Raw genomic sequence first — 27,825 nt, forward strand, 5'->3', positions numbered from 1 at the left:
AGAGCACAAGCAAGGAACTCAGGACCGCGAGGGGTGCACCCACACACTGAGACAATGGGGATGTTCTATCGGGAATTCAGCAAGGCCTGCTGGCCTGGGTCTGAAAAGGCCTAGGATAAAACTGGACTCGCTGAACATAGCAGACAATGAGGACTACTGAGAACTCAAGAACAATGGCGATGGGTTTTTGATCCTACTGCACATACTGGCTTTGTGGGAGCCTAGGCAGTTTGGATGCTCACCTTACTAGACCTGGATGGAGGTGGGTGGTCCTTGGACTTCCCACAGGGCAGGGAACCCTGATTGCTCTTTGGGCTGACGAGGGAGGGGGGACTTGATTGGGGGAGGGGGAGGGAAATGGGAGGCGGTGGCGGGGAAGAGACAGAAATCTTTAATAAATAAATAAATTTTAAAAAAAGTGTTTATCAGCTGAAGTAGTTCCTTGGTAGAATTTTTGGGGTCACTTATTATACTATTATTTCATCTGCAAATAGTGAAAGTTTGACTTCTTTCTAATTTGGATCACTTTAATCTCCTTTTGTTGTCTTATTGTTTTAGCTAGACCTTCAAATACTATATTGAATAGATAAGGCAACATTGTCTTGTTCCTGATTTTAGTGGAATTGTTTTGACTTTCTCTCCTGTTAATTTGATGTTGGATGTCAGCTTCCTGTATATTGCCTTTATTATGTTTAGGAATATTCCTTGTTCTATCCAAGACCTTTGTCACAAAGGGGTGTTGGGTTTTGTTGAAGGTTTTTTTTTCAGCATCTAATGAGATGATCATGTGGGTTTTTCTTTTAATTTGTTTATATGGTGGATTACATTAACAGATTTTCATATGTCGAACCATCCCTGCATCTCTGGGACGAAGCCTACTTGATCATGTATTATTATTTTTTGATGTGTTCTTATTTTGTTTACCAGTATTTTATTGAGTATTTTTGCATCAATATTTATAAAGAAGATTGGTCTGTAATTCTCTTTCCTTGCTGCTTCTTTGTGTGGTTTAGGTATCAGGATAAGTATAGTCTCATAAAAGGAGTTGACAATATTTCTTCTATTTCTACTGTATGGAACAATTTCAGGAGTGTTAATATTAGCTCTTCTTCTCTTTGAATTTCTGGCAGAATTCTGTGCTGAATCTGACCTTGGGCTTTTTTTTTTTTTTGGTTGGGAGGCTTTTAATGTCTGCTTCTATTTCTGTAGGGGTTATAGGTCTATTTAAATTATTTATCTGGTCTTGATTTAATTTTGATTTGTGGTACCTTTCTAGAAAATTGTCCAATTCTTTTAGATTTTGTAATTGTGTATAGTACAGGCTTTTGAAGTATGACCTCGTGATTCTCTGGATATCCAGTGTCTATTGTTATTTCCCCTTTTCATTTCTGGTTTTGTTAATTTGAATATTCTTACTCTGCCTTTTGTTTAGTTTGGATAAAAGTTTGTCTTTCTTGTTATCTTGTAGAACCAACTCTCTGTTTCACTCTTTCTTTCTATTGTTGTTTTTGTTCCTATTTTATTGATTTCAGCCCGTTGTTTGATTATTTCCTGGCACTCCTCCTGGGTGAGTTTGCCTCTTTTTTTTCTAGAGCTTTCATGTATACTGTTAAGTCACTAGTGTGAGATTTCTCCAAATGCTTTATGTAGGCACTTAGTGCAATGAACTTTCCTCTTAGCGCTGCTTTCATAGTGTCCCGTAAGTTTGGGTATGTTGTGTATTCATTTTCATTTAATTCTGGGAACTCTTTTATTCTGTCTTTATTTCTTCCTTGACCCAGTGGTGACTGATTTGAGCATTATTCCATTTCGCTTAGTTTGTTTGCTCACTGTAATTTGTGGTGGTGTTGTATTCTAACTTTAAGCCATGATGGTCTGGTAAGATACAGGTGTTTATTCCAATTTTTGTGTATCTGTTGAGATTTGCTTTGTGACCAAGTATGTGCCAATTTTAGAGAAAGTTCCGTGAGGTTCTGAGAAGAATTTATAATCTTTTGTGTTTTGGTTGAATGTTCTATAAATGTATGCTAAGCCCATTTGAGTAGTGACATCTGTTAATTTCCTTCTCTGCTAATTTTCCATGTGGCAGATGTGTCCATTGGTGAGAGTGGGGTGTTGAAGTCACCCACTATTAGTGTGTGGGGTTTGATGTGTGGTTGAAGGTTTGGTAGTGTTTCTTTTACATATGACGGTGCCCTTGTATTGGGGGCATAAATATTCAGAATTGAGACTTCATCTGGATGGATTTTTCCTGAAATGCCCTTCTCCATCTTTTTTGATTGATTTTAGTTTGAAGCCTATTTTGTTACATATTAGGGTAGTTACTCCAGCTTGTTTCATATGTTCATTTGATTAGAAAGTCTTTTCCCAACCCTTTACTCTGAGGTAATATCTGTCTTTGAGGTTGAGGTGTATTTCTTGGATTCAGAAGGATGGCTCCTGTTTTCATATCCATTCTGTTAGCCTGTGTCTTTTTATTGGTGAATTGAGTCCACTGATATTAAGGGATATTAATGTCCAGTGATTGTTAGTTCTTGTTATTATTTGGTTTTGTTGTTGTTATTCTGGTAGTGTGTGTGTGTGTGTGTGTGTGTGTGTGTGTGTGTGTGTGTGTGTTTCCCTTTCTTGGGATTTTCTGGTGTGGAATTATCTATTGCCTGTGTTTTTGTGGGTGCAGCTAACTTTCAAAGGTTGGAATTTTCCTTCTAGTACCTTTTGTAGGGCTGAATTTGTGAATAGGTATTATTTAAATCTGGACTATCTTGTTTTCTCCATCTAAGGTGATTAAAGTTTTCCTGGTTATAGTAGTCTGGGCTGACATGCATGGTCTCTTAGTGTCTGAAAAATGTCTGTATAGGATTTTCTGGCTTTCAGAGTCTACATTGAGAAGTTGGGTGTTATTCTGATGAGTCTGCATTTTTATGTTTCTTGGTCTTTTTCCTTTGCTTCTCTTAATAATCTTCCTTTATTCTGTATGCTTAGCGTTTTGGTTATTATGTGACGAGGTGACTTTTTTTTTGGTCCAATCTATTTGGTTTTCTGTAAGCTTTGTGTATCTTTATAGGCATATTCTTATTTAGATTGGGAAAGTTTTGTTCTATGATTTTTTAAATATATATATATATATATATATATATATATATATATATATATATATTCTGTGCCTTTGAGCTGGACTTCTCCTTCTTTTAACCCTATTATTCCTAGGTTTGGTCTTTTTATGGTGTCCCAAATTTCCTAGACATTTTGTGTTATGACTTTATTGACTTTGATGTTTTATTTGAGTGATGAATCTATTTCCTCTATTGTATGTTCAGTGCTTGAGATTCTCTCTTCCATCTCTTGCATTCTGATGGTTATGCTTGCATCTGTAGTTCCTATTCATTTGCCCAGATTTTCCATTTCCAGAATTCCCTTGGTTTGTGTTTTCTTTGTTGCCTCTATTTCAATTTTCAAGCCTTGAATTTTTTTCTTCACCTGTTTTTTTCCTTGCCTTTCTTTAAGGGATATATTGATTGCTTCCAATTTTTGTTTGTCTTTTCCTCAATTTCTTTCAGGAAATTTTCATTTCCTATTTTAAAGACTATCATCTTCATAAATTTATTTTTGAGGTCGTTTTCTCTTCTTCATCTGCTTTGGGATGCTCAGGTCTTGCTGTTGTAGAACCTTTAGGTTCTGGTGATGCCATATTGCTCTTTATGTTGTTGAATGTATCCTTCTACTGCCATCATCTTTTCTGCCAACCGGTGGAGCTAGTACCTGTGCCTCGGGGGCCATTCGTTCTCCAACTGATACAGGCAGTGTCTATGATGTGTTAGGGGATGGTTGGGTTTGTGGGGCAAAGTGGGAGTTGTAGATTACAGGGTCTAATGGGAGACATGGGTGGTGAATTGGCCTACCCATGGGAGTGTTACCTGCTGACTGGCTAGTGGGGCTGTGATGAGTGGGGGAGGGACACAGGATTTTCCCTGGGCCTAGGGCCTAGAGAAGGGACTGTTCAACCAGGAGACCCATCGCTCACCTCTTCCTCCAATCATTGCAGGTGGTATCTGTGTCTCCCGGAGCTGGTGATGTCATGGGAGTTGTGTGGGCTTGGGCGTCAGACTGAGGCTTGTGGATTGCAGGGTCCTATGGGAGGCACTGGCTGTAGATAGCCCTGCCCACAGAGTCTTACCTGTTGACTGGCTACTGGGACTGCAGTGGGTCAGGGAGAGGCATGGGATGTGCCCTGGGGGCTAGAGCCTAAAGATTCAGCTGTCCATCTGGGAGACCAGTCTCTGTTCTCTTTCTCCAATTGGTGCAGGTAGTGTCTGTGTGTCTGGGAGCCTAGACTTTTTCACCAAAGACCTTCTTTTAAATTCCCTAGTACTGACATCTGTTTCCACTATTTCCTCAAAAACAATTCTTAAGAGAGAGTTCTTCCAATACACAACTCTAAATGGGATATCTCCATCAAATCCTTCCCCTCAGAGTTCAGCGAACCCCATGGAAGAGAAAGCAGAAGGAGTGTAAGAGCCATAGGGGTTGGAAGATACCAGAAGAACAAGGTCCTCTGAATTAACTGGGCAAAGCTTGTATAAACTCACAGAGACTGAAGTAGCAAGCACAAGGCCTACATAGGTCTGCACCAGGCCCTCTGTGTATGTTATAGCTTTCAGCTTGGTTTTTATGGGACTCCTGAGTATGTGAATGAGTGGGTCTGATTTTTTGTTTGTTTGTTTTTTGAGACAGGGTTTCTCTGTAGCCGTGGAGCACGTCCTGGAACTAGCTCTTGTAGACCAGGTTGGCCTTGAACTCACAGAGATCTGCTTACCTCTGCCTCCCAAGTGCTGGGATTAAAGGTGTGCACCACCACTGCCCAGTGGGTCTCTGATTTTTTTTTTGCCTGTTCTTGCATCTCTTTTTCTTCTGTTGGGTTGCCTTCTCTAGTCTTGGTGTGATGGTTTTTGTTTTATCTTATTTTATTTCCTTGTGTTTCCTTGTTAACTCTTAGAAGCCTTTTCTATTGCGAGACAAAAGGGGGGAATAATAAATATAGTTGGATGGTTATGGAATGAGGGCAGATCTGCGAGAGATAGGGAGGGGGAAATGTTATTAAAATGTGTTATATAAATTATTGAAGAAAAGAATAAAGCTACAATATATCTGAAAATAATCTTACTTTTTGTATTTTTCTTCTCCTGGGATATGACTTTTTGATGCAGTATCATTCTTTTATTCTCTGAATATATTACCTTCTATTATATATCTTTGCCTTTTCTCCTAGCTTCTAAAAGATTTACCAAAACAAACTTTTAATTAAATATATCTTTAACTTTTTCTATTATCTCATTAACATTTACATCCAATAATAATAGTTTTAGGACTAATATTTCACTTAAAACCATATGTTGTTCTTATTTTATATTAAATTCATTATTTTTATTCAGTCAACAGTTATAATAGTTCATATGGTAAATATAGTAGTTTGTTTTTAGGTATGTTTTCAAATTTTAATGTGTCATTGGTATCAGCTCTTCTTTCTGATAAATATATATAAAGAAGGGGTACATGTCTTTGAAGCTAAGGCATGATTAATAAAAGAAGAAAGAATGTACTTTAATATGGAAAGATATAACTAAGTACCAGAGAACCCCAGTTAATCATTATGTCTCATAACTCCATCAAGAAATTCTTCAGAACTGGAGAAATGATAGAGTAGGCAATACCACTTGATACACATGCACAAGGACCTGAGTCTGGATCCAAGCACCCAGGTAAAAAGCTGGTTATGACTCTGGAAAGCAGTGTTTCGGTTTCTCAGGAAATTCGAGATCAACCTACCCCTGGATCCAGCAATACCACTCTTGGGAATATACCCAAGAGAGGCCCTATCATACAACAAAAGTATATGCTCAACTATGTTCATGCAGCATTGTTTGTAATAGCCAGAACCTGGAAACAACCTAGATGCCCTTCAATGGAAGAATGGATGAAGAAAGTATGGAATATATACATATTAGAGTATTACTCAGCAGTAAAAAACAAGGACTTCTTGAATTTTGCATACAAGTGGATGGAAATGGATGGAAACACTATCCTGAGTGAGGTAAGCCAGACCCAAAAAGAGGAACATGGGATGTACTCACTCATATTTAGTTTCTAGCCATAAATAAAGGACATTGAGCTTATAATTCATGTTCCTAGAGAAGCTAAATAAGAAGGTGAATCCAAAGACAAACACATAGGCATCCTCATGAATATTAACCTTCATCAGGCGATGAAAGGAGACAGAGACAGAGACCCACATGGGAGCACCGGACAGAAATCTCAAGGTTCAGTCAGGAGCAGAAGGAGACGGAGCACGAGCAAGGAGCTCAGGACCACGAGGGGTGCACCCACACACTGAGACAATGGGGATGTTCTATCGGGAACTCACCAAGGCCAGCTGGCCTAGGTCTGAAAAAGCATGGGATAAATCCGGACTAGCTGAACATAGTGGACAATGAGGAATACTGAGAACTCAAGAACAATCGCAGTGGGTTTTTAATCCTACTGCACGTACTGGCTATGTGGGAGCCTAGGCAGTTTGGATGCTCACCTTACGAGACCTGGATAGAGGTGGGCAGTCCTTGGGCTTCCCACAGGTCAGGGAACCCTGATTGCTCTTCGAGCAGATGAGGGAGGGGGACTTGATTGGGGGAGGGGGAGGGAAATGGGAAGTGGTTGTGGGGACAAGACAGAAATTCTTAATAAATAAATAAATTAAAAAATTAAAATTAAAAAAAGAAAAAAGCTGGTTATGGCTATGTGCCCTGTGCTGTAGGGATAGAGACAGTAGGATCACTAAAGCTTGCTGGCTGTCGGCCTAGCTCTGGGTTCAGTGAAGACACTATCTCAAGGAATAAGGCAGAAAGTCATCGAGTACACCTAAAGTCCTCCTCTGGCTTCTGTAGATATGTATGTGTGCAGGACACACACGCACACATGCGTGCACACACACACACATGCACACACACACAACTCTTCTGGTTTGACCTCAAATTCCCATATACCTTTTTCCAAAGAAAATGAACCTTATGAAGGAATGGTTACTGTAAATTGTAACTCTAGGTATAGAGTTTGAGAAAAGAAATAGGGAGAGGGAATATCTAATCTACTCAATCTACAATTATTTAATGTAGATCTTGACCTGCAGTGTGAACTGTTGCCACTTGTTTCCCAGACAAAGGCATTCATTGTCCAAAGGCAAAGGTAAATAGTTTATTTTTAATTTGTCATGTAATAGATGTGATGGATCCTTCTCCTTTCTAGGCAGCAACTGCCTCCAAGGTTTAGGAGACCAGCCTGAGATAGCCTTCAGCTTCACTTGGATTGTCTTAGGGGTTTGCATTATTTTATAAATGCTATAATGTTTGGTATATGGTTGTTTTGAACTAATCTTGACGTAGAGACTCTGTGATGCACATGGACTTGCCATATGGACAAGAACCAGATTTGATATTAGCTTTCCTCTGTTGTTTTTTAAGTTACTTATTTCTGAAACTTCTGTTTGGCCTCTATAACAAAATGACTATTTTGTGGTCCTAAGTTTTGAGTTGTCTTTTTAAATACAATAGATAACTGTGGTATTCTCTTGACTTTTCCTTCACAAATTTTACCTTGTTCTATGCTATTGAGCTCCTCAGTTAGTACCAGGTGATTGACTTTTTTTTCTTTTTGTTTTTTTTTTGTTTGTTTGTTTGTTTGGTTGGTTGGTTGGTTGGTTAGGTTTTTTGAGACAGGATTTCTTTGTGTGTATCTCTGGCTGTCCTGGGACTTGCTCTGTCAACCAGGCTGGCCTCAAACTCACAGAGATCCTCATGCCTCTGCCTCTTAAGTGTCCCACCATGCCCAGCCTGACTGTTTTATTTTTCAATGGATCCCAGTCTAATTGTATGCCGTCTGCTAAAGTTTTATTACGATGAACATGTTTCATATCTAAAAGTTGTATTGGCCCTATTTTTACCCATTTATTTTCATTTTGTTCTAAATTTGTTTCAAAATACTATTCATTCAACTCTGCAAATGTCTTAAACTATCTTATTTTGAATGGTACTTTCAAAAACTACTGTCTTTTTTTCCTTCATCTTCTCACTTTATCTATATCCAAAGCTACTTGGGTATGGCCAAAAATTAGGTCTTACAGTAATAATTTCAGGCTTCTACCTAATAGGAAATAGTACTACAGTTCAGTCTGGAGGTCATGACTATGTTTTCTAGTCTGTAACTACAAAATGCTAACAAATAGCTTCAGGGATCTTTTAGGAATAGTTTTTCAATTTCATAATGGTAGGTGCACTCTAGTTAAGCTGTGGCTGTAATTTTTATTCTCTGCCACTCACAGAGAATATTTGGTTTTAGATAACAGCCATATTAATAGCAGTCAATGCCAGATTCCCACCCTAAAGCTCAGAAATCCAAGGGTTCTATCTCTGTCCACCATCTTAAGTCTTTGTTACGTTTTTAACATTTGTTTTCTAACATCTAACAGAAGCATAGTACACAGAAGTATATTTATCCCATCATCTTGACAAAGGAGTGTTTTTGTGTCACTTCTTAACATTATTTCAATGTTATATCAATGTAACGAATACCCACATAGTGTTTTTGGAAAGCAATACACAAATTGAGATATTAAATGGAACTCTGATTGAAGAGTGTGTAAATTTATCATATGCTTTGAAGATATTAAACTCTAGAGAAAATATTTATATGGAAAGTTATATGTGGGTTGATTCTGTGTCTAGGAATAAAGTAAATTTTATTCTTAAAGAAAAGAACAAAAAACACACAGACACAAGGAATTCTCATTTATTTATTTTTAGGAGCATTACATAAAACCAGATAGACTAATTCCATTTCTTATATATATTTCTGTGTGTATGTGTGTATATATTTTATTTCAGCATATAAGTCTATTTTAAATTACATCTCTATTATATATTTTATAAATATGTAAATACATATGCATAATAAATTTACAATTTTATGCTTAATATCTAATTGTATACTTATAGTTAAAACTTTAATTTTAATGTATTTTCCTTTATAGTAAAAATATTTCTCATAGATAAGCCTTTACAAGATAAAAGAAACCTATGCTTGATTAAAACAATCTAATATATAGTGTTAAAATACTAATTTTAGTCAAAATGTGTTCTATGTGGATAATTCCATTATTAAATAATAACCTAAACCCATTTGCTAAACAAAATAGATAATGATGTCATTGAATTATAACTTATGAAAATAAGTATCCAAAACAAAATAAGTATGTAGAAGTAATAAATCTTTCTTATCAAAAACTAAAAGAATTGGGGAAATAGAAAGTAATGGCCGTTGGAATACCATGATATTGTCTCTGTAAATATTCTGCATGAGATACCAAAGTTAGATGATGCTGAAACAGGATATGTATATATTTCAATGTATCTACCTCTGAGTATTAGCTATAAATGGAAAAATAATAGCTTTGAACAGAGAAGCTTGGCAAAGATAAGCATCATCTGACACCATTGAACTTTGCACACTCCATAGAGACAACTGTAGTTAATTTTATGTTTTGTATCTTTACAATAAAAATAATATAGCCAGTGTTATGATATCTACATTGTGCACTCGCTGATACTCTAATGCCCTGGAGAGTGCCAAGAATCATTTCTGTGGTACTCTTCCCAGTTGGTTCATAACCTCAATCTAATCATGAAATATAAAAGCAATCACAAATGCAGAGGCATCTTCCTAATAACTGAAACCCTTCAAAAACTGTTAAAGCTGTGAAAGACTGGACAGGACTAAGGACCCACCACACGTATTAGGGATGAACGATATATAACAACTAATTGCAGCATGGGATCCTGTGTTAGATGTTTCTCTGTTACTTAAAGTTTCCATTATAAATATATATTGGCAGATGCCAGATTAAAGAAATAACAGAGGCAGTTTTCCCAAGTCAGCTAGATAGTTCTCATTTCTAAGGTGTGTATCATAGTCTTTTTGCACATGACACTCTTCAAAGTTTTTGAATTGTGGCTACAAATACATGTGATTGTTTCTGATATGATTTGAGGTTTTGGAAAGAGAAATTGTCCTATTTATTTACATCCTTTACCTTACTTTCTGATGGAGATTTAGTGTTAATCTCAATTGACATATAAAGTTCTGTCCGAGTATAGATAGCTCAAAGCCTATCTGAGTCAATAAAGAAATGTTCTTACTTTTTAGTTTGCAAGTTACAGTTGGCATTCTCATGGGAACTTGAAGCCAAATTTAAATGATAGAGTAAATCTCCATTTAATTCAACAAGTCTTAAACCAGCAGTCAGTGACAACATTTTCACTGACCTAAAGCAAAAATAAAGAAATCAGTATCTACAAACCTCTGTTTACTGCTGCACTATTTATAATAACCAAGTTATAGCATAACCTAAGTACCTATCTATGAATAGATGAAGAAAAATTGGCATAAATCTACAATGAGACTTTATTCAGCCATCGGGAAAAACAAAATCTGGTTATTTATGTAGGAAAGTGGATGGAACTGGAGATCCTCATATTAAATAAGAAAGCCAGTCTCACAAAGGAGACTTATTACATGTTTCCACTTATATATGGAATTTGGGTGAAAAGGCATAAAAATAAATAGGAATGCAGAAGGGAAAAGAAAGAAAGGAGAGAGATAAAGTGTAACAGAGAGTGATGAAGATGATCCAAGTACCTTACGTGCATGTAGCAAAATAACAAAGTCCTATTACTGTGTATAATTAATAGACATTAATTTTTAAAAGGGGATCATCTGTGGTGGACTAGTCACTCAATTCCAAAGACAATCCCAGTCTTCTTATAATCCAAATTAACAATTCTTTACTTTGTGATGGCATGAAAAGCAATATCAAAAGAAAATTATTTACAAATTTTCCATTAAACCATATTTTAACTTGAAAAGTAGTTTATCTCATGAGATTATTTCACCATTTTATATTAAAATATCATTTTCCTTATGAAATAATCATGATATAAAGTGATATTTTATTTCATTTAATAAGAAAAAAGTTGGCAAATCTAGGTCTCCTCTCCATTGTGTTTGTTCATGTGTGTATGTAAGTGTGAACATTGTGAAATATACTGAACGATCTTCTGATTTCTGCAAGATATTTGCTTCAATGAGCGGTCTTACAACTCAACTCATGGGCAACATTTAGAATTAGTAAAAGAATTCATTATTTGTATTTACTTCATCTATTCTCAAAATAAATAATATAATAAGGTACTATATAGGTTATAACAGCTCTACCTCAAGAATTTAAAAAGTACCATTAAGGTTTAATATATTCCTGGCCACCAAATAGCATCCAGATGCTATCGCCAGATATCAGTCATAAATCTAAGAACGTAGAATATATCAGTGAGTATGATATGGTATATTTAAGAAGCATTTTGAGAAATACTCCTCTACTCTAAGAATTCCAGATACAAATGTGCCTCAGCCAGGCATGGTGTGCACACATTCAATCCCAGCAAGGCTGAGGCAGGTCTGAGTTCAAGTCCAGCCTGCTCTGCAGAGTGAATTCCAAGACAACCAGGACTACACAGAGAAACCCTATCTCAAAAAGCAAACAAACAAACAAAAATAAACATTTTGCCTCTTGTATAAAAGGAACTAGGATGTGTTTCACTGAGTCTACATTGACACGCATTTGTTAAAAGGGAAGGTTAAAAATGAAGCTGTGGCCTCATTAAAGCAAACTGATTTTCAAGGTGTAGTTAGTAGTACCATTAGGGTACACAAACTACGATGTTTCAGAGCCAGTTTATCTTTGGCTTTAGAATGAGAGCACCTAAAAAACTTGTGAAGGTTAAAAACAATTTTTTAAAAGTAGCCTAACTTATTTCCCCATTCCAACTCATTTTATGCATGATTTATTAGAAATAGCAACATTTACCATGCTTTGTTGATAGCTTGGAATGCTCATAGAGAGAAGAGGCCTGCCGCCTAATCAGATACTACCTGCTTCTCTTAAGGCCATTTAACTGGTGTTAATGAACGTCTTTCTTTTGGTTCCTTTTTTAGAGTTGCTCTATACAAAATAGTTTATAAATATGAAATACAAAACTACAAAATAGTTTAAAAATACAAAAGTTCTACATTATTTAACATAAAATGATTTAAAGTAAATATTCTATAGTCAATTAACTATAGTAAAAAGTATTCTATTTATATCCTAACCCACTCTTCATTACCTATTTTCAAATAACTTCCTTCTGATAAGGCAAGGATATCTGTATTGAAAGAAACTTGAGACCTGCCTAAGACCCAAATAATCCTTAAGAAGCTATAATTAATAATCCTGGGTAATAGTTCTTGACTGAACTAGCTTTATATTTGTCCTTACATTTACAAATAAATGAAATCATTTTCTTTTTTAATCTTCATCTTTTCTGGCATTGTCAGCAAGGATCCTCACTTTTACTGGATATTTTCAGGATTACAAAAGATGCATGCAAGCTGATTCAGAGACGATCTCCATTTGTCAAGTACAAAACGTAGAAATTTCTGAATGAGCTATGTCTCTGCGAATTTCTTTTGGAGACAGGGTCTCACTGTATATTACTGACTGGCCTTGAACTCACAGCAATCCACCTGACTCTACCTTCTGGAATTAGAGGAATGTACCACCACTCTTGGGCAAACCCAATCCTTAATCAGCTGAGAACCTAGTCCTCTTCCCTATATATAAATAACTTTCTACTGAAAGATGATTTAAAAGTAAAATAATTAACTCTTGCTATGGAAGTATGTATTTCTCAGGCCAGGGACAGTGAACTTCCATGGGAAACAGGAAAAATGGCTCCTTCATTTTTTGCCTAGCACATGAGAGAGGAAAAAGCAGACTTTACACAAAGTAACATTTCTTTGACAGAATTCCAAATGTGTATATAATCTAGGGATCCAGATACTTGCTTCATATTAAGCTAAGCTGAGCTTTCTATTTTCACCAAACGAGGCACTTGTGTTTCCCCAGAGTTGTACCCTACTCCCATCCTTGTTTTAGTGAGGGTAGCTCTTTGACGATGGACTATAACACCATGTATCTGAATTAGTCAGCATTACATATAGTCATCATCTATCCGGGCATGGCCCTCTGAACCCCGAGGTCGATTTCTATTAGAATTTGGAGGTAAACTGGGGTCATCCTCTGTTTTCACCTCTCCAGTGGCATGGGGGAAAGGGAAATTGGGCATAAATCGCTTAAGAAAACGGAACTCACTATTTCCAGTCCCAGTGGCTGAGCACATATCATAAGGACAAGGCTGGGGCAAGGAACCATTGCCTCTCCCTTGTACCAAATTGTTAGGGAAATTACAGTCATCATAGAAGTGCTCTTGAATTGTGAGTTTGTCTCTGTGTTTAATCTTCTGGTAGAGGTGTATAACAAAGATCACAGTGACAGAGACGAGAAAAAGAAAAGAAAGCACAGCCAGAGAAATGACCAAATATTTTGTGGTTGGATTTACCTTTCTGGAATGCTTGGATGGATCCTGGAACTGCAAGTAAGGCTCTGAAAAGCCGTCTACCAGCAGGATGTTGAGTGAGGCCGTAGTGGAGAGAGCTGGCTGGCCATGATCCTGAACGAGAATGATCAGTTTCTGAATCATAGGATCTCTCTCGGATATCTGCCTCAGTGTACGTATTTCCCCGTTTTGTCTTTGAACAGAAAATAACCCAAGGTCGGTGGCTTTAAGGAGATGGTATGAAAGCCAAGAGTTCTGCCCAGAGTCACCATCAACAGCCACCACTTTAGTCACCAGGTAACCTGCCTCTGCAGACCTGGGCACCAGGTCGTTGCAGGGCAAGCTGCCATTCTGTAGTGGGTACAAGATCATTGGACGATTGTCGTTGTCATCCAAGACAACCACTCTGACAGTAACTTGGCTACTCAGTGACAGAAAACCCCCATCGGTTGCCTTTACCACAAACTGAAAATCTTGAATGGCCTCATAATCCATGGTTCTTAGTGCATAGAGCTTTCCATTGTCTGAATTTATAGAGATGTAGGCAAAGACTGAGAGGTCTCCACTCTTTGGAGGCAGGAGAGAATATGTCACTTGGGCATTTTCACCCACATCTAGATCATCAGCGTGGACTTTGCCAATAAAAACTGCAGGACTGTTGTTTTCACGGACAGTCAAGATGTAGGAATCCTCCTGAAAGATTGGAGGATTATCATTTATGTCAGATATTAGCACTTCAATCACAGTCTCTGTGGACAGGTTGGGTGGTCCAGTATCCATGGCAACGAGTGTGATGTTATAACTGGAGACATCCTCCCTATCCAAGCTTCTATGAGTGACCAGCGAGTAAGAATTCCGGAATGTGTGCTTGACTACAAAGGGCAAGTCTTCTCTGAGGAAGCAGGTGATTTTTCCTCCAACTCGCACATCCCGGTCCCGGATAGTGAAGAGGGCCACTACGGTCTGGAGCGGAGAGTCCTCAGGAAGAGGGCTGGACACTGAGGAGACTGTCACTTCCGGAGGATTGTCATTTACATCCACCACTTCCACCAAGACTTTGCTGTGGGCGGAAAGGCCCCCTCCATCTGTCGCTTGAATGTCAATGTCATATGTTTCCATCGTTTCAAAATCTAGGGGCCCGCGGAGTCGAACTTCTCCGGTTTGAGAGTCAACAAGAAACGTCTGGAGAACTGCTTCTGGATTTTCAGCTAAAGAGTAAGTGATCTGCTTGTTGGTGCCCTCGTCCAGGTCCGTGGCAGTCACCACCACTACTAAAGAGCCGTTGTCGCTGTTCTCTGGCACCTGAGCGCGATATACCAAGCGAGAGAACTGGGGCACGTGGTCATTGACGTCCAGAACAAGCACTCGAATGTTGGCGGTGCCAGACTTGGGAGGGGACCCACCATCCACCGCTGTAATGGTCAAGTTGACTTCAGGCTGCTCCTCTCTATCCAGGGGATTATCCAGCACAAGCTCCGCATATTTGGGCCCATGGCTTCTGAAGCGCGTGTGCAAGTGGAAATAGGGGTTTGCACTCAGGGTGTAGTTTTGGAGACCATTGAGTCCCACATCCAGGTCCTGGGCGCTCTGCAGTGGGAAGCGTGAGCCCAAAGGGGTGCTCTCAGGAATCTTTAAAAGAGGCTCCTTGTTTAGAAAAACTGGGGCATTGTCGTTGATGTCAAATACTCTGACTTCCACACGGAAGGACTGCAGCGGCTCTGCCAGAACAATTTCAAAGTGCAGCACACAAGGGTCAGCTTTGCCACAGAGTGCCTCGCGATCCAGTTTCTCCTTGACGAACAAATCTCCCGTCTTGCGGTGGAGCCGGAAGTGCAACTTGTTGCCCTCGGCAACCAGCCGCGCCCCGCGCTCTGCCAGCTTCCCCACCTCTAGCCCCAGGTCCTTAGCCACGTTAGCCACAAAGGAGCCGCTCTCCATCTCCTCCGCCACCGAATAGCGGATAGTGGCCGCGCCTCCCACAGACACACACCAGAGAAGGAGAAGAGATCCCACCTGCCTGATCTGCAAAGTTTTTCTGCGCGCAGCTGCCATCTTTCCTCCTCAGAAGTGCACTCCCCAAGGCTGCCGCCAGCTCTGGGATACCTGGCTTTCACTTATGCCGACAGGTTGCACAAACACCAGCTCTTCTATTACTAGCCTCTAACCGCAGCGCCACCAAAGGCTGACTCGGCGGCCAGGTAAGCTGTTTTGCACTTGAAAGAAAATCTGCTGTGAGTAACTTAATTCCCTAGGCCATTAAGCGTATTAATAGGTATGTGCTCATTCCGGAGAGTTGAGCAGAGGTTGGAAGTTTGTTGCTACAGCAACCGTAAACTCCCTGTTAATTCCCTTTCAGGAAAAAAAAAAAAAAGTCCTTGGGAATTGAGAAACCGAGGAGGTTGTGCGCTCACGCTGAGATCACTATCTATCGTCTGGGGCCACTGCAGCAATGAACAAATAGCACGAATTAAAGCTACATTTCCATAGTGCACTTAGAGACCAAGGAAAAGGCGAACAGAACCTGCACTGTCCTCTGAAGCCCAGTGGAGAAGCATGGGGGTGATGAGCAGAAAGGCGAGGGCGGTGGATATGGAAAGATAGAAGAGGAAACAACAAAGTGAGCAGGCAGATATTCTTCAGGAACCTGGGGTCCAGTAGGAACACATTTCTTGTTTTTCACAAATGCATTGCTTCGCCCAGAGGAAGCAACTGACGGCTTGTCTCTTAGGGTTATTTGTCAGGCGGTAATATTGACCAGGCATGGTTTCTATGAACTAGCGCTGTGATTTACATGCAATAATCAATGTAATCTTGCAGCAACCCTATTAAGAAAGGAAATATTTCTGTCTTAAAAGATGAAGAAACTGACAGGAGAGATTTAGTACACAGAAATATTTATACACTGTAGTTTTGACTGACCCAAACTCTATACACTTAGCCAATCTAGGGCTCTGTTTCCTGGGTAATGTAGTGGATAAATAAAGCGAAGATCAATTTAAAACTTTAGATTCCAAAATAGGGAGATGAGATCTGATCCTCCTCTCCCTGAATTCCTTTAAACAGATGAATGAACTATGGTCCTGGGCTCTGGGGTGGTAATTCAGTGGTACAGCCTTGTCTAGCATGCTCAAGGCCTAGGATTCCATCCCCAACGATGCAAACAAACAATCAGAAAGACCAAAGGTCCCGAGTGATGGAACATATCATTAAAACTGCCTCCTACTGCTGATCAGAAGTATTCCATTTCCATTTATACTTAGCATTTTAAACCCTAGATGCTATATGATAGATTGCCGTCATTTCAGAGAAGCCTAACCCTTATTTCTCAGTGGGGGCAAAGTGAATGGAGAAGAAAGTATACAAAATGTTTAGCTGAGCATGGTGGAGCATGACCATAATTCTAGCCTTTAGGAGGCAGAGACAAGATCGGAACTACACAGCCAGCGCTGGCTGCTGTACATAGTGATCTCAAGGCCAACACAGGGCACATGAAAGCCTGTCTCAAAAATAAAAAATACACAAAATGTTAATATTCTATCATCATTAACAAACCCTTTGAGCTCTGTCTTAACACGTGGTGCAAATGTGCATTCCTAAATTTTTTTCTCTCTCCTCTCCTTAAAGCTATATGATGAAACTTTGACACTAGCTTCTTGGATATCTGAATACACAATCGATGGTCTTCTTCCATTTCCATGATCACCAGAAATCCTGCTCTTGCTAAGTTAAGCTGCACTGATTGACTTATTGCCGCAGTGAAAGCTGCACATCCTTGGAAACATGGGAGCATCAGTGAGAAACCATTTTAAAGGGCATGTGGTTTGTGGCTTTGTGCCGGGTGATTTAGGGGGGATTTGAGGTAGGACTTTGATCTCGATTGGCATCTGTCATAAGTGAAGCTAATTACATGGTGAGTAAATTAATGATCTTATGCAGAATATAAGAAATGAGTAAGGATAACAATGCCATTGGCCAGGGCCCCAATTACTAATATTTGCAGTCTAAAGAGGCATTTGGTCATTTTGTGAAGAGGTTGATTAGTTCTCTTTTTTGTCTGTGTACAGACTGATTATAGTGTGCTCTTTCCCCTGATCCACTCCCATCACTGAATAGCCTTGGCTAAGTATTCTATGAAATTGTTTATGTTCAACAGGAAGACACTATGACTTATTTGTATTAACCCAGCTCCTAGATATCAAGGATTACTTTTATCTTTTTCAGGATAACTGTACCCAAATTCAATTGCTCACTTTATTATTATAAATTTAATTAAAAGTTATTGCATGAATATGCATATCACTTTGTGTGTATTTACACAGATCTGGTGGACAGAGTGTCTACCTAGAAGTGACACTGATGTTGTAATGCATGTTCCTTTTCAGCTTTACAATGTAATGACAAGCTGCTAAGAAGTTGTTTCAATTTATATCTAAGTTCTACAGTTACCAGCAGTGTGGCCACCAATTGTTCAAACTATATGCAATGTCTAGTGTCTTTGTCTGTTGCTAATGGTGCAACATCATGGAGTAGTTTATTTTTAAACAGCTTTACTTTGGCCCATAGGTGCAGTCCAAGATTAAAGGAGCCATTCTAGTGATCGCCTTTCTGCTACCCTCAGCAATAAAAGGGATCGTGTGATGAGAAAGGCAGGGTGTGTAAAAGAGACCTGAACTTTATAGTAGACCCTCTTTGGAGATAGTCTATTAATTACAAAAAGAACTTCCTAAAAGTCTCAGCTTGCTCCCACCTTATAAAAACCTCATAATAGGGATCAAATATCAACTTGAGTTTTAGAGTGAGCAAGCTGCACTCAAACTCTAGCACTTTGTATTGCTGGCCTTCTAAAAATGTGTTCATAACTCACTGTGTAAGTTTGGTTTCTCAGGTTATTAACCTTTTTGCAGTACTGGAATTTGCATATGCCAAAACAGCATGGAGCCACATTATTAGCCCCTGGCTGTTAACTATTTAATATATTTTCAGACATCTGGGTGCTTTGGAAAGAGGAGTTTTTGTTCAGTACTCTTGTCATTTTCCTGTTGGTTTGTGGTAGCTTTACATATTGTGAATTTGAATCCTAGGTAATCAAAAAAGACATCTTTATGCCTAGTTGATATATGTCTTCAGAGAAAACACTCAGCCAATTTGTATAAGAAAATTAAAATCATGTTATTTAGCATTATCAAAGAAGACATTTCATCACATTTTTCTAAATATTGTTGACTATAAATATTCAGATTAAAGATCAACAACCCAGGCATAAAAAATACAGTATAACTGTTGTCTGTTTTTCTGTCTGTTTGTGTGATAAAGCATTCTGACCAAAAACAACTTGGGAAAGAAAGGCTTCACTTGACTTATACTTCCACATAACAGTCCATCACTTGGGGAATTTAGGACAGGAGCTCAGGGCAGGAACCTAAAGGCAGGAACTGAAGTCAGACCATGGAAGAGCGCTACTTACATGGCTTTCTCAGCTTGCTTCTTCATACAACCTAAGCATACCTGCCCAGGTGTGGCACTGTCCACAGTGGACTGGGCCCTCTCACATAAATCAATAATCAAGAAAAACCTTCCACATACTTGCCTATGGGCCAATCTGATGAAAGTATTTTCTCTTCCAAGATGACCATAGCTTGTGTCAAAGGAACAAAAACTAACTAGCATAGCCATATAAAACCAATCACTGTATTGTTTAGAAGCAGCTATGTCTGTAACAAATGCAATAAATACCAAAGGCATTATTTACCAGACTTCAGGGTAGTGGTAACTTCTGAGGATCTTAGCTTCAAATGTATCACCAAATAATTTTTTGATATGGCCTAAAGAGTAAATAAGTATTTGTTAATATTTAAATTACACATACTCAACATTTTTACATGTATGATAGATATCACAATAAACATGAAAGTAATGAAATTTATTCATTTTACTTCTGTTACTTATAATAACACAATCCATTTCTGTAGGGGAAACTCCGCCCAATGGGGGGCGTGTTTACCTCGTGCTAATGTTTACATATAAATCTGGTGGCATGAGCCCCGCTGGTCTCTCTTTTTTGTATCTCCTGCTCATCGATAGATCCCTGGTGTTGTAAGCTATTCCTTCATTAAAATTTGCTGTTTCATATTAAGCTAGCCTGGTTATTACGCCACCTACACATTTCTTTTTTACTGTGAACTTCCTGAATCTACGTCCTGAGTGCTGTGGTTGCAGGTATTGACTACTATGCCTAGCTAACATGGGCTGTGTTTTGCTATTACTGTTTTGAAAACCAGTCTGGTCTCAAACTCATGGCAATCTTTCTACCTCAGACTCTTGACTACTGGTATTACAATCATGAGTCATACTGTTTTCATTTATTTCTCCTTTCCAAATATTTTACTGTGTGTATTCATTGTACAAACCACTGGGTCTCATAATAACATTGTTAAAAGTGTATCATACTCTTTGACGATATTCACTTCTCATTGTTCTTCCCCGGCCCCCTCACCATTTTGGCTAATCCCCTTCTTCTCAAATATTACCCTCTCTATTATCTCATGTATTTGTATTTAGTGTAGGTTCCATGTGAAAAAGAAGATGTAGTTCTTTGTCCTTGTAGGCCTAACTTATTTCAGTTGACATAATGATCTCCAGTTCCATCCACTTCCTTGCAAAAAAACATAATTCCATTATTCTTTATGGATGAATGAAACTCCATTACATTTATATCTCACATAAACTTTATCCATTGCTGTGAGGATTGGCATCTGTGCTGATGTTATAACTTAAATATTGTTAGTAGTGTTGCAATAAACAAGGGTGAGCAAGTGTCATTGCAGTGTGCTGACTTATATTTCTTTATGCATATTTGCAGAAGTGGTACAGTTGGGTCATATTGAATTTTGAGGAAGAAGTTCCACACTGAGTCCCACAGATGAAACAGGTCCCCAGACCCTTAGCACAATTAATACCATGTTAGAGCCACCATTCTGACCTGAAAAACCAGCATGTAAGCCCCTGAACTTGCCAAAATGGTAACAAAGACCTAATCTATTATAGACCCGGTCGAGTTTCAAGGTTCAGGAAAGTCCCCAAATGTTAACTAACCTTACTTTTTTTGTTCCACAAATTCTGATTGTGGCTAACTGTTCTTGTTAGCTGAAGTATTTCAACCAGGATGTGGTTTGTGTGCTTAAAATACAAAGATTGGTGAGGCTTGAGGGCTGCATGATTTTGGCAAGCTCCCCCTGCAGCTGCCAGCAAACAATACAGACTTTCTATTTGGCTTTAAGGGCATCCATGTTATTAACTGTAAAATAAAGGATAACTATGCTACAATCCACAGACTCAGAGAGACTAGGCAATAAGGGGTGTTCATGGGGAGAACACCAGGATCTCCCCAGGAAGGGGAAATAGAAAAGATTTCATGAAGGGACTGGGGGTGGATGGGATGGGAACATGAGCCAACAGGTGGGGACTGGGGATACAGGGGTAGAATACTGAAAGAGAATGTGCGAAATGGAGAGTGGGCATTTTGGGGTCAGGTAAAAACCTGGCACAAGGAAAACTCACAGGAATCTATAAGGATGACCCTAGCCGAGATTCCTAGCAATAGCAGATGGGTAGCCTGAACTGGCCATCTCCTGTGACCAGATTGATGTCATCAGACTTCACCCAGAAACTGATGGAAACAGACACAGAGACCCACAGTCAAATTCTAGACAAGTTCAGGGAATCCTGCAGAAGAGAGGAAGAACGGATTGTAAGAGCCAGAGGTATCAGAGACACCACAACAAAACTCACAGAATCACCTAACAGGGGCTCCTAGGGGCTCCTACAGAGTAAACCAACAGCCAGGAAGCCAGCATGGGACTGACCTAGGCATTCTGCATATATGTTACAGTTGTGTAGCTTTGTCTTCTTGTGGTATTCTTAACAACAGGGATAGGGGATGCTATTGACTCTTTTATCAACTTTTGGGACCCTACTCCTCATATTGGGTTGCCTTGGAACCATGGGGAAGAAGTTAGTATTAACTGCACCTTCATAAACCATGTTTTGTTGATACTCAAAAAAGACCTGCCCTTTACTAAACAGAAAAATAGAAGAAGTGGATGGGGGATGGGAACAGAGGGAGTTGGGAGAAAGGACTGGGAGGAGAGAAAGGAGAGGAAATTGCAGCCAGGATGTAAAATAAAATCACAGTAAAGTCCACGTGTGATCTCTGATGGCTTTACCTCCCTACACAGTGACTACACTAGTTTGTGTTCTCACCAACAATATATAAGCATTCCCTTTCTGTCAGGGACCAGCCTTTACAAAAATACTACTTACTAGAGTAGGGGAGTAAGGATTAAAAGAATTAGTAAAAGGCACGAAGATGCACGTAAAAAATAATATAACAAAAACATAGAATAGTATCAGGAGGGAGTTCCAGTGAATACTGAAATCCACCTCCATTTAATTTTCCATATACTTTTATACCCAGGGGAAAGAAGACAAAAGAGACTGCTTTAACATGATGCAAAGGACAATTAGAACAATTATTTGCTTCAATATTTTGAGATATCACGTCATTAGCATTTTGTTGTTAGGCAGTGAGCCCACCCTACACCAAGTAAATCCTGAAGGCAGCCACTCCCAAGGTCAAGCCTCCTATTTCAAAAAGAAGTATGCTTAAATATTCTAACCATTGGTCAGGGTGGAGTGGATTCCGCTGTATGGGCGATCTTGATGTCAAAAGAACAAAGTAACCACACCCTAGGTGTAGTCCTGGTTGTTGTCAACAATTTTGAGCAGTTTCAAAACTCTGACCTTCAGACAAGGTGAAAATAGGCTCACATTTTTGGGCCTTCCACACATTTCCCCTTAGCTTTGTCAACATTTCTTGTTTTTTTTTAAATGGAAACCATTGTGATAAAGGCAAAAGAGAATCTCAATATTATTTTGCTCTGTATTTTCCCTATGGCTTAGTGAACATTTTTTATGTATTTCTCAGTCATTGGCACCTTGTCTTTTGGGCAGCATCTATTCTTTTTATTGCCCACTCATTGACTAGATTATTTGGGTTTAGAAGAGGAAAGTTGGAGTTTAATTACTTTTTTAGCCCTTTGTATATTCCATTTATCAATACCATGTCAGGTGTTGTGATATAGCTAATCTTTGTTGTCACCGTGACTACATCGGGAATCTACTAAAACCCAACAGCTGGGCACACCTGTGAAAGATTTTTCTTAACTGGATCATGTGAGTTGGGAAGACCCACTCTAAATCTAGGCCCCAACTTCTGTTAACAGCCCACATAAAAGGACATGGAAGAAAGAAGCTTTCGCTGTTTGGCCCCACTCTTGTTGGCCAATTCATCTATCCTGCTGCTGCTGCATTTCTTCCGTGACATTAGAACCTACGTTAGGATTCTAACATAGACTAAAGACTAGGTGAGACATCCAGCCTTGTAGACTGAACAAACACTGGATTGTTGGCTTTTCAGCCATTATTGGACTAGCTGGACCACAATCTGTAGGCTACTCTAAATAAATCCCCTTTTAATATAAATAGATTTGATCTATTAGTTCTATTACTTTAGAGAGCCCTAATACAGACGTACAGTTGGGAAAAAAATTCTCTCCTTCCATAAGCTGTCTCTTCATTCGCTGCGAAGAACTTTTAACATAATATCATTCATTCTCCTTTATCAGTTCCTGGGAGACATTTCTACTGCTGTTGAAAATGTCTGTATTTTCACACCTTGTGTATGTCTTTTTCTAGCAGTTTTATTGTTTTAGTTCTTACATTTAGGTCTTTGATCCATTTTCAGTTTGTTTCTGTACAGGGGGCGAGATAGGAAACTTGTTTCAGCCTTCTAGATGTGTTACCTAGTTCCCCAGCATCCTTTAAAAAGGCCATCTTTTCTTCAAGTGATTGAAGTTGTGTGTTTATTTCTGGGTTCTATGTTTCATTCCATTAATTTTCTGTGGCTCCATAGTATGACTGGAAGTCAAATAACTGGAGTGTTACCTCCAGCATTGTTCTTTCTGTCTAGGATCACTTTGGCTATTCTGGGTTCATTCTTCCATATGAAATTTGTGATTAACTTCTTTCTATTTCTGTGATTAATAGGTTTGGAATTTTGGTAAGGACTTTAGTGTCTGGCTGCTTTTCTTCTTCTGATCTTTCAGTTATCACTGCCTGATATCTGACTCTGGGTCTTAATTATTAAGACCAATTAGATTCATGCTACATCTGGCATCCAACTTTGGGGAATGAATTCCTGAAAAAGCCACTTGCCCACACTGGAGTTGCATGTAGGGGCTCCTGCCAGAGTCATTGCTTCACTGGCTAACTTATTCTCTTTTTTCCCCTAAGCCTCTGAGTGTGCTTGAGATTTTTCTGTTACAGCCTCTCTGCAGCAAACTCCACATGTGTTTGGCTTCCAAACAAGTCAAGAGTTAGCCACTTTCACATGTTCCCCCATGCAGACAGCTGGCTCTTTGACTTCTTTTCTCTTGGTGAATTGTGGGCTTTCCCTGGACCCCTTCTCAGGCTGCTGACAAGCTAAGTAGCTTCTGGAAAAAGCCATTCATGCTTCTACTGTTCTACACAGCAGCAGTCAGCCTCACGTCTTCATCACCATCTCCAGCAGACTTGGTGAGACAATTGGGACTATTAAAGGTGGAAATTAGTTTTAAAAAAGAGAGTTTTTCCCACGTTCAAAAAATGGGAAACCCTATTGTGATGGAGAGATGTAGGTCTCTGTATGATTACGCAATGTATGATTTTAAAATGGAACAATTAAATGAAGGAATAATCAACTTAACTGGAATTGACATAAAGTTAATTATCATTTTGATCATTCTTATTGTTGGTTTGATAATTCTTGGTTTATCTCTAAAAAAGTTGGTTGATATGAGCACCAAGATACAGGCCTTATAAAACTTAAAATAGATCATAGAGATATTCCGATTCAAACAGAGGAATTTAAAGTAGAACCAATTTCAGCATTGCATTATAAGATTAGAGAGGAACAGCCTAAAGCTTTCAAACAAAAAACTTTAATTTATCTAGTAACCTTATGAAAATTTCAAAATGATAGAAATCCCCAAGGTTAAATAAACTCCTGTGGAAATGTTATATTTAAGGAAGTTTAAGGAAGCGATAGTCTCATATTGCTTATATTTACCTTTTGTGAAGCTGATGTTAAACTCGTGGTCAACTTGTAATAGAATTATCCGTCAAGACTGGAGAGACTTGGTTACAGCAGTCTTGGAGCCTGGTCCTCAATTACAATGGAGGACCTGGTGGAAAGAAGAGGCTAAGACCATTGAACAACAAAGTAGGACTAGAGGTATGAAAATCTTCCAAGACCAACTTCTTGTACATTATGCTAATGTACAAATGCAATCTCTGTATGATTATCACACCCTGGCTTTATGCCCTGCATCAGCTTTGAATGCATGGGACAAAATTGAAGAAGTAGGAAAGAAAATTGAGTCATTCACTAAAGTTATATAGAGCCCAAAAGAAACCTTCACTGATTTCTTATAAAGATTGACTTCAGCAGTAAATAGAACGATACCTAATTCAGAAGCTATACAAATAATAATTGAATCTCTGGCTTTTGAAAATGCTAATGCACAATGCAAAGGGGGTAATTAGGCCTTTAAAGTCAAGTTCAGCACCCTTGGAGGAATGGATCTGAGATACAATCAGTATTGAATCTCATGACCATGATGATGCTTGGATAGGAGAAGTGATTTCCAGGGATTTGAAAAAATATTGAAATGTCAAGGGTTTCAATTGTGGTAAACAAGGTCACCTTAAAAGGAACTGTAAACAGGACATGCCTAGAATGTTTAGAATGTTTTCTTTCTAGGAATAATCCAAACAAAAGGTCCCTCCCTACTTGAGTATGCAGAAGGTGTGGCAAAAGCCAACACTGGTCCAATGAATGCAGATCAACAAGAGACAGAATAACCCTTTGCCATCAAGAAATGCTTTGGGGGGCCTTGTGAAGGCCCCAATGTCCTTCCCTGTCACAATGGGAGAAACTGCTTCCCAGAGCACCTGAAAGAATGGATTTGAACAAGAGAGACCTCTTAATTAGAAGAGGAGATAGTTCATCAAATAGCGTGACCATTCAATCTAAACTATACTATAAAACTAACAAAAGCTTCTCATTTGATCAGACATAACTTGCCAAAAGGGAACTTCCACAAAGTTAGAGCTGGGGAAGAGTTTTCTTTTTGTCTTTTCAGAAGAATAAAGACATCCAGATATGGAATCTGAAGATCACTGAGCATTTGATAAAAAAGGAGAACTTGTCCAGAAAAATAGTAAATTGGCCTATTTATATGTTTCCAATGGGATAAAATTTTATAAATATTCCAAAATGTTTGTTTCTGTTGTTCTCTACAGACATACAATGCAAATGTCTTTTTGTAGTCTTAGTTCAATTAAAAATTCAAACTTGCTTTGGAGTTGGAGTGTGGCTCTCTCCTTCTCTAAACCCAAGAATGCTTGTTAAAGTAAAGGCAAAATTTCTGTCTCATGTCAGAAGATCCACTTCATATGGGACAGAAAACAAACAAAATTAAGAGACTATTTTATTTCCATTAATCTCATAATCCTTTGGTTTTATTTTGACTCTTTCTTAAGGTATAAATTTTATCTCAAAATTTATAAGATTAATATATTTTTTAACTTTTTGTCATGATATTAATAGTCATATAGACTAACTGATTCTATAAAAAGACTTCATCTAGCTTTTTGTACATGATTTCAGATCTGAGTCTCTTTCAGGTAACTAGAAATTAAGATTTGTACTCTGAATGTACGTAACAAATATTAATCCTTTAAACTCTTTGAGATCTCCTTTGTATGACATTTAAAATGTTTAAGATTTTGGCAGTGAACCATGACCACAACTAACAGTGACCTTTGAGATTTCCAAAAGGGTAATAAAGCCATACAATGACATTTCCACCAGGGGTATGATAACATTATTAATCTGGAAAACACTACCTAATGATTGACTTTGGAGTACAAACTACTCAAGACAGTTTCAAGGTGACTAGCTGAGATGATCCAGTCTCATAGTCTACTCTAGCCAGGACTTAAACAAGTCTTGAACTTTCTTCTTATGCAGAGACTAGACAATAAATGATAAAGCTAACTCTCCCAGCACTTGACAATTGACCCAAATATTTTTCTTTTCAGAATCCCCTGAAGATGCTGTCACCCCCCAGACATCAGGAAGTAAATTTAAGAACAAGATACCCACATTACCAAGAAATGGGGTGGATGGTTTTGGTCATTCAATGGGTTATGGATATTTGTCATCATTTAGGATGGTTAGTTATAAGTGGTTATTGGTAATGATCATGGAAAAGGTTGAATAAAGGAGATAAGATTCAGCATTCTTATTTTTAAATGAAAAAAGGGATATATATATATATATATATATATATATATATATATAATAGGCTAAGGGTAGATCATTGCATTTACTTTAAAATCAAGAAAGCAACTAATAGCCTTAAATATTTTACATTAATATGGATTTTTGTGTATTAATACAAATTTAAGATTATTTTTGTTAGAACATGTTGTACATATGTTTCTAATCTTACTCAATGTGTTGTACCTATACAGCTCATTTAACAATGTAATGCAAATTTCTAGTCCTTGAAAGTTATATTACCAACTATTTAGGATTATAAGGAAATGCAGGCAAGTAATTAGTTGCCTATTACAATCAAACTTGTAGTCATATTATGTATATTTTCAGAGAAATAATTTAGATAAACAGGTCATCTTCAACCTCTTCAGAAATTTACAGAATATAGCATTTAAGATGTTTTAACAACATAGGTTATTTTTTATGACAATGAGACATATCTGCGGCTGGCAGCACCAATCTACTTCAGAGAAGATGATGGGCATCAAAGAAACTCCACATGGGGTTTTCTTTCTGTGTTAGAAAAGTTAGTCACTGGGCAATAAACTGCCCTTGCTTCAACTGCTGATAGTATACTCTCCTAATTGAACAGGCAAGAGATAAAAGAAAGCTACTGCCAAACTTTGCCAAGACAAGGTTGGACAGCCCTTCAAAATATTCTGCTTCACAGAAAAGTCTGTCAGATATGCTAGGCCTATAGACTAAAGATGGATGCCCCAATCTTACAGAGGTGCCTTAGGTGATTATCAAGGCAACCAGCTGTTTCTGTCATTTTTCACAGTTTTTGCAAGTCAGTTTCTTATACTCCCTGCTTACTTGGGTAATATTATTTTCTTCTCGAGTCTCTAATAA

The 27,825-nt window shown here is 38.4% G+C and overlaps 2 protein-coding genes across 2 annotated transcripts in view; both read right to left on the reverse strand.

Annotated features, from left to right (window-relative positions):
* The window catches only part of LOC121453419 (protocadherin gamma-C4), a 725,389-nt gene that overhangs the window by 466,793 nt on the left and 230,771 nt on the right, over positions 1-27,825 (reverse strand). The gene's annotated exons all lie outside the window — the stretch shown is intronic.
* On the reverse strand, positions 13,128-15,584 carry LOC121453422 (protocadherin beta-1). The gene has a single exon (XM_041660210.1). The coding sequence runs from the start codon at positions 15,582-15,584 to the stop codon at positions 13,128-13,130; it is 2,457 nt and encodes an 818-aa protein (XP_041516144.1).

Source organism: Microtus oregoni, unplaced genomic scaffold (genome assembly GCF_018167655.1).
Source record: "Microtus oregoni isolate MIOR12 unplaced genomic scaffold, Mior012 000011F_ref0000422, whole genome shotgun sequence".
In the NCBI taxonomy this organism is placed as follows: Eukaryota; Metazoa; Chordata; class Mammalia; order Rodentia; family Cricetidae; genus Microtus; species Microtus oregoni.